This window comes from Colossoma macropomum, unplaced genomic scaffold (genome assembly GCF_904425465.1).
Source record: "Colossoma macropomum unplaced genomic scaffold, Colossoma_macropomum, whole genome shotgun sequence".
Taxonomy (NCBI): domain Eukaryota; kingdom Metazoa; phylum Chordata; class Actinopteri; order Characiformes; family Serrasalmidae; genus Colossoma; species Colossoma macropomum.
The window spans coordinates 3,052,951-3,065,715 of NW_023494794.1; the positions used below are offsets into that span (position 1 = coordinate 3,052,951).

General features: G+C 40.3%; 1 protein-coding gene across 1 annotated transcript in view; it reads left to right on the forward strand.

Annotated features, from left to right (window-relative positions):
* Positions 1 to 11,614: 11,614 nt before the first annotated feature.
* The window catches only part of abr (ABR activator of RhoGEF and GTPase), a 199,826-nt gene continuing 198,675 nt past the window's right edge, over positions 11,615 to 12,765 (forward strand). The window contains exon 1 of the mRNA XM_036579907.1: positions 11,615 to 12,425. Within this exon, the coding sequence (XP_036435800.1) occupies positions 11,615 to 12,425 (811 nt within the window). The remainder of the gene's footprint in view (positions 12,426 to 12,765) is intronic.

Consider the following 12,765-nt stretch of genomic DNA (forward strand, 5'->3'; position numbering starts at 1 on the left):
CCTTGTATTTACACACGTTGTCCACTTTATCAGAAACACCTACACTGTATGTCCACTCACTGGCTAATTTATTAGGAAGACCTACCTTGTACTTCTACTTACTGGCCACTTTTTTAGAAACACATAGCTTGTACTGCCACTGACTTGCCACTTTATTAGAAACACCAACCTTGTATTTCCACTGACTTGCCACTTTATTAGAAACACCAACCTTGTGCATAAACTTACTGGCCACTTTATTAGAAACACCAACAGCAGACTGTAGCTCTTCAGTTATCATGCACAATTTATTTACCCCTTCTACCCCATTCATGGTCAATTTCCTGGCTGCTGACCAGGTATTATTTGGGTGGTGGATCATTCTCAGCACAGCAGTGACACTGACCTGGTAGTGGCATGGCCATAGCTAAGAGCAGCTCTATAGTCAGAAAGTGACCTCTCACAAAGGGTTAGAGGATGGCTAACACAAATTGCATGATAACAGATGAACCCATAAAGTAGATGTTTCTAATATAGTGACCAGTGAGAATATATCAGGGGCGTCCAGTCTTATCCACATATGCCCCACGTGACTTCGAACAAAGCTGTGGGACACTTGATCGGTTGTTTGAAGACTGACACCCACTGATTAAAAAGTGATATCAGGTGTATACATACATACATCATCTAAACCGCTTATCCTACTGGGTCGCGGTGGGGTGCTGGAGCCTATCCCAGCTGTCATTGGGCGGAAGGCAGGATACACCCTGGACAGGTCGCCAGTCCATCGCAGGGCAGACAGACAGACATACACAGTCACACCTAGGGGCAATTTAGCATGTCCAATCGGCCTGACTGCATGTCTTTGGACTATGGGAGGAAACCGGAGTACCCGGAGAAAACCCACGCAGACACCACACAGAAATGACCCTGGTCGCCCGGCCGGGAATCGAACCCAGGCCATTCTTGCTGTGAGGCGACAGCGCTACCCACTGCACCACCGTGCCGCCCGATATCAGGTGTGCCTTTGTTTATTTGGAAAGCCTGCAGCCAGACTGACCCTCTACAGATTTAAGGTTGGATCTCCCTGCTGTATGGATCACTCTACCAAACTGGCTCAAATTCAGTGTTGAAAACACATTTCAGGCTTTTAACTGACTTGGACTTTAGACTAAAATCCTTTTGCTTTGAATGACCCTATACTTTAATTATTTTATAAAAATATTCAATTTTGTCACTAGCAAAACACACATTCCCAAAACTGTACCAAATCTTTCAGTAGTGACAATTTTATCTAATTTTGAGCATAACTCAAACACGCAAGCCAGTACATGACTAAAAATCACAGCTTTAAACAGTTATACACATATTAAATCATAATATTACTCGTTAAAACCCAAAAAAGCTTACTTAATTGCAGAAAACGTGTTTTGGTAGTGACAATTCTTGATGTTACAAATTGGTTTTCAGACTTTGGGACACATTTACTTCAAAACACTGGGATCTAACTGCTCACCATGTGGCCCTGAGGGACAGGGATGCAGCCTCACTTCCTGCTCTAAAATGCATGGGCGTGGTTAAAATAAGGCTCCGCCTATGAACTCTTTGTGCTTTGGTAGTGACATGAAAACACAGCAAAGGTCTTTTATTTAAACATTAAACTCATAATAAGTTATAATATCAATATCAATAAAGGCACCCTTTAAATGATGATGTATATATTCAGCTTATTACTATATGTACTAATGCCTTGAGGTTAAGTCTTTTAAGTCCTTTTCCTGTGGGATCTCAGTTTGATCTAATTCAATAGAATGGTCCATTTAGGAAAGATGTTTTCCTCAAGTGCGCCACTAGAGGGTGACACTTCCTCACAGATCCAGAAATAAGCGTCACTTCCTTTTCAACTCTGATTTCCAAGGCAGTTCTCAGGTCTCAAAAAAGGTCTTTTGTTCCACTTTAACAGTTCCAGGACGCCAAAAGTGCCCTCCAGATTAGACTTCTCCTCAGTTCCTGTTGTCAAGCTTAGCTGTAAAATCTCATACGAAATGTATGGATAATGTAGTACAGCTTTATAAAGCTGTCGCTTTTGGCTGGGCCAGAGAAGGTGCAGTGCAAAAAAGGATAAATTAGCGAGTGACATTACTCTAAATATCTAATGTTTCTCTTTCTGGATGATGGATGTAGGAAAATGTTGAATATTTAACTTATTTTTAGATGCCTTTTTTACTTCTTTGAGTAACTTTAAAGTGAAATGATCTCACTATGTTCCTGGAAGACTTTCTCTCCTCTATGCTTACACACACACACTTACTTACAGACCACTAAATCCAGTGCGCTGTCACGCTTCACACTTGTAAATTAGAACCACATTCGATGTAAACTAAGCGGTCCTAATCTTGGGTAGTGCTTAGTTAAGCAGCCCACCAGGAGGAAATCTGATATATAGCAATATATGGATTTCAAATATATATAAGTATACATATTAGCATGCATGAATTCCACTTATATCCAACTTACATTTGTTACGTATGCACATACACCAATCAGGCATAACATTATGACCACCGCCTAGTTTCTACGCTCATTGTCCATTTTAGCAGCTCCACTTACTATATAGGTGCACTTTGTAGTTCTGCAATTACAGACTGTAGTCCATCTGTGTCTCTGCATACTTTGTAAGCCCCCTTTTACCCTGTTACCTTCAGTGGTCAGGACCCCCATGGACCCTCACAGAGCAGGTACTATTTGGCAGTGGATCATTCTCAGCACTGCAGTAACACTGACGTGGTGGTGGTGTGTTGGTGTGTGTTGTGCTGGTCTGAGTGGATCAGACACAGCAGTGCTGCTGGAGTTTTTAAACACCTCAGTGTCACTGCTGGACTGTATAGTCCACCAACCAGTCCTGTGGGCTGTAATAACATCCTGTGGGCAGCGTCCTGCGACCACTGATGAAGGACTAGACGATGACCAACACAAACTGTGCAGCAGCAGATGAGCTATCGCCTCTGATTTTACATCTACAAGATGGACTGACAAGGTAGGAGTGTCTAATAGAGTGGACAGCGAGTGGACACAGTGTTTAAAAACTCCAGCAGCACTGCTGTGTCTGCCCAGACAGTTCTTACATACATCTGATAAGTGTTTTTAAAGCAGTGTTTTGATATATTTATATCTTGCTTTTTCATTCAAGCTTTGCTGGATGTTTAATAGAGCCTAATTTTAACATTTCACACTTTGTTCCTTAAGACTTTTACCATTTCCAAGTCTCTCCTCCAGGAAGTACTGCATTTACAGTACAGTTACTTTTGCTTTGAGTGAACGTATGCCTTAACTAAAACATACTTATTGAAATAAATAAATAAACATTTTATTTTAACACTAACAAACAAAACAATCATAATACTATCCATTTTAGTAATAATTTTACGCATAATTCAAAAATGATAGTGCTAGACTGGCAAATGCAGCTTTGAAAAGTTGTACACACATGAAATCATACTATTTTTTATTAAAACACACAAAAACGTTTACTTACATAAAATACGTGTTTCAGTGGTGACAATTCCTAATGTTCCAGACTTTTCGAACCCAAAATCAAAAGGGGTCTAACTGCTCGCCATGTGGCCATGAGGGGACGGGGATACAGCCTCACTTCCTGCTCTAAAATGTAGGGGTGTGGCTAAAATAAGGCTCTACCACTTGGACAGAAACACAAATGTGGGGCAGCCACTTTTTGTATACAGTTTTTATTTGAAAATTAAACGATATCTACATCTAAAAATCTAAACTAAAAAAAGGATTCTTTTCAAAAGCCACCTCCAAATAGAAAATCCCCTGTACAAGATGATTTTGTATATTTTTATCTTATTACTATCTCAAGTAATGCCTTGTGTTCAAATGAAATAGATCATAAAATTCAGTAACACTTTATTTGGAGTGGTCCTTTCACTAATCAGTAGATGATTAATAAACTCTTAACAGATTATCAGTAACACGTCAACAACATATCAGTGAAGTAGCAGTAGTGCAGCATCTGAATACACTGAAGTAAATATCTTGTAGATGTTCTGTTGATACATTACTTACATTAAGTAGATGTATTGTTAATAAGTTACTTCCAATACCCAAAACCTAACCTTACCCAAAACCTAACCGTAACCCTGGCCCTAATCCTAACCTTAACCTCAACCCAAAACCTAATCTTAACCCTCATATGTTTTTGACATGTTACTGTGAGTCTGTTGAGTGTTTGTTTCATCTAAAAGGACCACTCACAATAAAGTGTCACCTAAATTCTTTTAAATATCTAAGGTCTGAATACCTCATTGCTTTTTTGAGGGTTTTATTTATTTGCTGTAGGGACTGCAGTTTGATAGATACCATTTATAAACCTGTTATGTACAGAGAGGGTAAGAAATACTTGGATGTGAACATTTTCATTCACGTCATTTGACCTGTTTTTTTTCACAAACCCATTTTACACTTTACTTGTTGCTAATTCTATTGATGTGTTCTTTACAAGCTGGAGCTTTCTGGCCTCCTACCCAGCTGACTGAATCAGGCCTATCGATCTACCGCTGGCAATCCCCGCAGCAAAGTCAAGGGTGCTTTTAATGGAACAATCTTTCAGTTCTGGGATGGTGTCCAGAAAGGCACTTCTGAACAGCACCACTCCATCCATCTCGTTCCTCGTACAAATGGTATTGTACTGGCTTCTCCCTCTGAATAAATGGCCCGGCCGGTGAAACAAGCTGGAGCTTTACTGGAACACTCTCGCTCTCATTTGGCTGTAGTTCAAGTCTTGAGTTGAATGCATTGATGCGTATCAAATACAGGGTGATCTAATAGGGTCTTTGGTTTCTCTCCTCCACTTCTGCGATGTGGTTTTATCATGCTGCTGGAATAACAGCGGTAAAAACACTTTTATCTATTTCGCCAGTAATCACTTCATTAGCAGTGAGCAGTTGCAGGCTTTGTGATTGACAGTGCTGTATAGTAATGAAGTAGAAACACTTTATTACTGTACTAAAATAGATTTTGGAATGTGTGTGCTTTACTCATATACAAATGTTTTTTTCATTTCTTTGCTGGTTTCAATTTACTGGATACTGTTACTCCATTTCGTCGGACAATTTTATTACATTAACGCAGATTTTAGAACTAATACATAAATGTAGTCTACAAAAGCGAGTTATCTACATATTCCTTCATACACTATGTAACACTGCATAATATCACGGTTATGACCAGCTCGTTTTTACCAAAGTATACTTTTATTTCTGTAATACCACATCTTTGTTTGGTGGAAAAAACACAGCATAGTGGATTTCTTTTTTGTTTATAAAACATCTTCAGTTGTTATTTATGCTCTTTTGTTGTCAACACAGTGCAAAAATCAGAGACAGCCTTTCATTTATTTCCAGTCAAAGCAACAACTAAGCAAATGTTGTTTATTTTTCAGCATTAAGAAAATAAGCAGAAAACATATACAGCATGTCCCAAAAAATTGACATCATTTCGTAGTCTAATAACATAGCCAATTCTCCCTCAAATTATCTCAAATTTTAATAAAATGTGTAAAAACTAACCAAGTTTAATTTTTAATGTTTTTTTTTTCAGGTTGAAGAATGGCGTTCACTAGAAATGAAAAGGCATTTTGTGTGTTGCTCGAATATGCTTGAACACAGTCAAACAAGAGTGTGCAGCGTGCATTTCTGATAAAATTCAATAAAAATGCACCAACTCGAAAGCAGATTTGGACATGGCACAAAAAATTCAAAGAGCTGTCTGTGCAGGGCAGAGGGATCTGGATGACCACCAGTATCAGAAGATATTACATTTGTGAAGCTTTGTGAAATCGGTCATAAAATCTACATCCCTGTGAATTTCTTGTTCAAATTTTGATAAATGAATCTTGTGTTGTTCAACACGAACAGCCTATTTAATTTTGTTTACCTAGGACAGTTACTCAGATATTCACATCTCAAATGATGTCAATTTTTTTGGGATACCCTGTATTTAACAGAAAATTACAAAGAAGCCTCAACAATCAGACATGACATTCATTGTTTCAGTATTTATTGTGTCCACCTTTTGTTTTTATTAAAGTTGCCAATCCTTTTAGGAAAGCTGCTTTCAGTTTTTCAAAGAAATGAAAGACTGAACCTCCAAAGTTCAGTCTTAGAAGTTGATTGCATTTTCTGCTTCAATCCAAATGATCCCAAACGTATTCAGTGATGTTTGGGTCTGGACTATGGGGTGGTCAGTCCATTGTTCTGAGAACTCCAGCACTTATTTGTTTGATTCACAGATGATTCACTGAAACACCTATGGATTTTTGAAGAAGCAAGAGTGGAGCTTGATCCTCTGTCTGTCAAAGACGTCAGCTGTGAGTGCTGTTTATCTGATGGGGACCGTTTTGGTGGTCTACCAAGTCTTACATGGTTGTTGGGAGTCCTAAATAGCTTTTAATAATGTTTTGAACTCCAGCTGTGGAGATGAAGAGTTTCTTTTGCACGATACTCTATCTTGGTTAATTTAAAACTTCTACTTGAGTTCTACTAATGGCTTACTTCATTGTTTACTTAGGTCATTTTCCACATAAAGATAAAGGTATTTTTTACTCAAGTATGACTATTAGGTATGTAACACTGGCCATTCACATGACAAAATGTGCTTAAAAGCTGCATGAGGTCTATATCTCATAAGCAGTTAATTCAGTCTTGGACGTTTGGATCAGGATGCTAAAGGGAATGTGTGAGTAATGTAGATGCCTATGTACTCTGAGAGAACAAAAGTCACCGGCTCATGTTTCTAATGCAGCCTCACCCTCCTCTCCTCCAGCTCATTTTCATAGTCACTCACTACATTTTCTTGCTGTTTTCCTTGCAGTTTTGAAGGCTTGTATTCTCACTCCTTCACATCTCCTGCTCGTTCTGACAGTGTGCTGATAAAAAGCTACCACACTAGGCCTTTTCTTCTATGTGGAAGCAGACAAACTCAGCTTTTCCTACACTGCACCACATGGACAGCCACATGGTGGGGCGCAGAACGATTCCAAATGATTATGAAAGCTCATGAAATATTCAGATAGATCCGGGAATAATTCAAATTGTATAAGCCCACTTGCTTGTTTTTGTGAAATAGCCATGAGGGTGCAATCACTTTTGTGTGTTTAAGTGTCTGCGTGTTCCTCTTTCTATAGCCTCTGTATGTGTTTAAGCTGCGGCCACAATGAGACGATGTTTCTGCATGTATAGCAGAGTGATAAGAGTATAATATCACTTCCCTTGCTGTTATAGACTGTTGGAAGGAGGCAGATACCCCCCAACCCTCACCCCACCCACCACTCCTCTGCACTGGGCAGGTCTGGGGGCTATCAGTATACATATCTCTCATCTTTAGTTTCCTCATAGCCACTGGAGCCTAGCCAGTCCACTTCTCCACTGACACCACAATACCCATATCACATTTGTCCTCTGGCTGCTTGGGTAATGCTGTTGACAGAGAGGGTGAGAAGTGGAGTCTGAATGAGTGATTATGAGGGCAGACATGATTAGTGTTGGGCTGAATGTTTTGAAAAAGTAGGCAGAATACTGAAAACACTGCTCTAAATGGGTTCTGTACTCTGTTACAACACGTAAAAATGTAAAGCATTCAGAAAACATTCAGAGTATGTCTTAATAAGGCACAAGGGAAAAACTCTGCTTTTGTCATTTTTCTCTTAAAGCTCCACTATGTAAGTTTTGGGGATTTGGAGACCTCTCTGGTGGAACTGTGTAATTGCACACAACATATGTATGAACATTTTGTACCACTGGTTTGCTTCTGACCCCCTCCACGAGTGGATGAATCTGATAATTGCGATCATGTTGAAAGAGTATTCAAAGAGAACTCAGTCACAGCTTGGTGAAGGATGTGTCTTCTGAGGATGTGAATGAGTGATCAACTATTGTCATCATATCTTCATCACTATTAGAGCCCGACCGATATAGGATTTTTAAGACCGATATCAATATTTGAGGATGTAAAAATCCGATATATCTGTCAATATTCTTTTTTTCTACAGAAATACATCCAAAGACATTGATTTGTTATGTGTTGTTATTTAAGAGTTCTCACCAAGATAACATGATATAATGCAGTTTAAAAATAAACCTTGAACAACTATACGGGAACTTCATTTTGAGACAAGAATAATGTCTCACAGCACATAAGTGCACTTTGCCTTTTAACGAAATAGGGGCCTTTACAACACACACACTACACATTTGAAAGAGAAGCTAGAAAAGTTTGCTCAGCTCATGTTTATTTACGTGTCCTCCCTGATTTAATAATTTCCAATGCACCAACTGTAAATACAGACATGTGAGTTGCGTATATATTTACTATTGCTACCACTTAAACACTATAGTTTAACTGTTCATTAATGTTAATTGTTTTTCACTGATAAACACAGCATTAGTTAGCTTTGTGAATAATCTATTTTAGCAATTAACAATGTTATATAATGTAAATAATGTTGCTAGAGAAATTTTAGAAGTGACAAGCAAGGGAGAAAAGATAGGACCATTGTATGTTTACACTGTAAAAAGTGGCTCATCAGATCTACTTTAAAAAATTACTTCATGTGGTAACAAGCAATTGAACAAGTTTTATTCAACCTAAATAAATACTTAAATGAATGAGCGATTCTTTCAATCAATGTAGTTTTTTAAGTTGAATAAAACTAGTTCAATTGCTTGTTACCACATGAAGTAATTTTTTAAGTAGATCTGATGAGCTACTTTTCACAATGTACTCGCTAGAACTGCCACACTGTTTCGTGTGGTAACAAGCAAATTAACTAGTTTTATTGAACTTAAAAAACTACATTGATTGTGAAAGAATCGTTCATTCAAGTATTTATTTAGGTTGAATAAAACTAGTTAGTTTACTTTTTACCACATGAACCATGAACGGAGATGATCTCTGTCATGGGGAGCTCTGCTCCACTCTGCTTGGGTCAGCTTATCAGTTGGACTCTAATTTGCACAATGTTGATTTTGCATTTGAGGCCTAAACATCAAGCTGGATTTTGTATTTGACTCTGCGTGCAATGTTTGCGTGGAATAAGATGCAGAAAACCATTTTTATTGATTATTATTTTTCATCTTTTATAATTTTATTGAACAGGTAGCGAGGAAAAACCTCTGCTTCGTGCTGCTGGAATGGCTGAGATAGCAGGCAGGTCACTTCTAGCCATATACTTGCACCTGACGGTAGGCTCTAACACAGCACCATAAGCCCAGCACAGAATAGCACAAATAACACATTTGCACATCTTTAACTGAACTACAACAACTCAATTACAAAAAATGTCTCGTACACCGCAAAAGCAGCACCTCCCAAGAACCTCACTGCACGGCCACTCTGCATGGCCACACCTCCTGTGCGCCCACATACTACAGTATGTAAACATGTACGGCATTATCTGAAACACTTAAGTACTATAGTGTGTTTTTTCCTGATTCAGTAATTCTACTTCTTTCAACTTTTACAAAAAATCTTCGTGCTGCTTTAATTTATGTTGTTCCTTGCTTGCTCCAAACTGGCAGTTTTCTTCAGGTAATTTTTCTGTTAACAAAAATTTGCTTATCACTTGAATTCACTGAATTTCACCTCCGGGGGGAGTTCAGACGATGCATTCTCAAACTCTTTCAAACATGCTTCTTTTCATTGTTTGTGGAGCAACACACACCATGACTGAAAAGTGCTCCTCTAGCCTGTGCAGCACACTTTGCATTTTGAAACTGCACATTTAAGTTGAAAAACTCTTTTCTGTGCAGTGCCAAGAGAAAGTGCCATACATCACCCACAACTGACCAATCAGGATGCCTTCTCTGTCTCATCCATCATGGAGGAAAACTGGTTTTCGAACACCCAGAGCTGTAGAACACTACACAATCAAAAATTATGGTTCTTTAAGGGTTCTTTAGTAAAGGTTAAAAATGGTTCGGTTTAGAAGTTTGAACACTCAAAGAACCCTTTGCATGACTAAAGCGTTTATTGAGCTGCTCTTTAGAGTCCGTATAACAAGCAGGTTTGCTCCAAGCTGTGCACTGATTTAAAATAGTTAATAAACAAACACTAATGGTGTTTCTTTTGAAGGCATTTTTATTTAGAGGGTTAGCATAGAAATGTATTCTCCTAAAATTGTAAGAGTAACTGAATTAACATAACATGGATGGAATACAGATACTTCATTTATTTATTTTGTATGTGTTCTTTTATAACCCAGCCCTTGAATTAACTAAGGTCGATACACTGTCTTTGCTACTGGACCTTTACATTATGTGAAAGGTAGTGTAAAAGAAAAAGAGTCTTCAAAAAGATTCTTCACTCGCACGCATCTCATTTGCAGGCATGTTTTTTAAAACTGTCCGTTTAAAGGTTCTTTAAGGAAATAAGCGGCTCTTCTGTGGCATTATTCCAAATAACTGGTTGGCACCTTTATTCTTAAAGATAAAGTACAGCTTGTGATGCTGGAAAAATAGCACTGAGGGATGCTTTAAGAAGCTTTGTTCCAGCTTCTGCTGATGCTTACTAGTGTTATTCTGTCTAAATGAGCAAAAGGAAATGCTGTGAATTGGCATATAAGGTGAATTTTGATGGGAAGCTGAAGTAGTGAGTACATGTAAGTGATTACTTGCTTGCAAAGAATTTGGGCTGAATCTCAAATGGCCCTCTACTCCCTATGTGCACTATGTAGATTATAACATGATAGCTTTTACTCCCTAACAGTGTATTAGAAAGCCATTTCAACCAAAGCTGTGCGACTGCTATTTAAAAAGATGGTTCTTCAAGGGCTCTTCGGTAAAGAACATGGTTCTATGTAGAACCATGAACACTCAAAGAACCCTTTACATGATAGAAGGGTTCTTTGCATTGTTAAAGCGTTCTTCACTTTGACGGAGAATGTGTTGTAGATGGCTCTATAGCACCAAAAAGTGTTCCACTATTGTTACAAGCCCTTTCTGGTACAGTATACTACACTACCACGCTAAGTAGCGTGTCAGGAACACCAAAAGAAGTCCATTCATTAGTGTAGTGTCTGTAGTATGGGATTTTGGACGCAGCCTATCTTTTTACTGCACTATTCGGACGTAGAAGCCATAGTTTAAAGACCTGTGTTGTGCACTATAGAGGAGAAGAGCCATTCGAGATGGTTAGCGTTAGCATGTCAACAGGTGGAGCCTTACGGATAGAGAATTTCTTTCAGGTTACACGGCAACGCCCACTGAAATAGTTCTTCTCTGAGCGGGGCCCCTGATTGGTGGAGGGCGATCCGACGTCAGCTCTCTCAAAGGAGTGGAAGCAGAAAGTTGTTTTTTTTCGTGTTGTAAAGCGTCCGTCTCGCGCGTGGAAGAAGAGTAACGTTCACCGCCGTGTAAAAAAAAACTGAGGAAGGAAAAATGAGCGTCGAACCGGAGAACAGAGATTAGCTAGTTTTTTGGGGAGGGGCGCCCAGCGTTGTTGTTGTCGTGGAAGTTTGACCTTTTCTGAGCTTTTGAGCTTTTTTTCCTGACACTTAAAAATCCGTCGAGAAGCAGAAGCAGCAGCAGCGCTTCTTCTTCTTCTTCAGTCGAGACGAGAAATGTGGGAACAGGAGGAGTTCGAGAAACACTGGAGGAATGAGTTCCCCGACGGTGAGGTGCCTCAGATGAACCTCAGCTCGGTGGAGGACATCGAGAGCGAGCTGGAGAGGTGCAAGGCGAAGCTAAAGACGCTCCAGCAGGCCCTGTCGGAGGAGAAGTTCAAGGTGATCTACCTGCAGACCACCATTGCGCAGAAGAAGAAAAGTTACGACACGGAGAGGTGGGGGAGTAAAGAAGAAGAGGAGCCTCCGACCCCGGCGGCTGCGGAGGTGAGTGAGGTGGACGGGAACAAGCCCGCCGGTGTGGCTGGTAAGGTCGAGCGGTTGGACAGCAAAGTGCACACACGGGTAAAACTCCCGGGTCTTGGAAGTGTTGGAAGTAAATTCAGCGAGGAGCTGAGCAGCTCGGGCACCGCTCGCTCAGACGTGGTCAGAGGTAGTAAGACAGGAAAACCCATTCTGGTTCCTCCTCGGAAAAAGCCCATCCTGCCGAAGGAGAGCTCGAGCGGCCCGGTTCTGGAGCAGCAGCCCGTCCGCGACCTCGTACAGCAGCAGCAGCAGAAGGTGGAGGAGCGCGACAGCGACCACGAGTACGAGGACGTGGAGCTCAACGAGAACTTCGTCCGGAGGAACCTGCTCAACCCCAAGGCGAAGGCGCAGCTCCGCTGGAGCAGGGATTTGGACTCTGGAGATGAGGGGAGGCTCTCGCCCTCCATGCCGTCCCGCTGCTCCTTCGGCTCGGGCCGCAGCACCCCGGACAGGCGGAGTGACGGTTACATCAGCTCCGACCACGACGACTCGTCTTCTGCGGGTAGGAAAACAAAAGCCTTTACCTTTAACTCACAGCCTCACAACCTCAGATTTGTTTTTCCTCTGGTCTGCTTGGAGCGGTCAGGCGGCACGTGACACATGTTGTTTCTTTTTAATGCACTCTGGTGAGTGATATACTCAACAATATACAATAATAAATGTGAGATAAATAAACTTAGAGTAACTTTTACAACGTCTGAAAACTCCTTCGGTTCCCTTCGTGTTCTCTTGGTGTGATCACATGGCATGACATCTACCATTGACACATTCATTCACTCAGACACTGACCAGCAAGACATTTAGCCATATCTAAATGTGAGATGTCTTTTCATACTACAGTT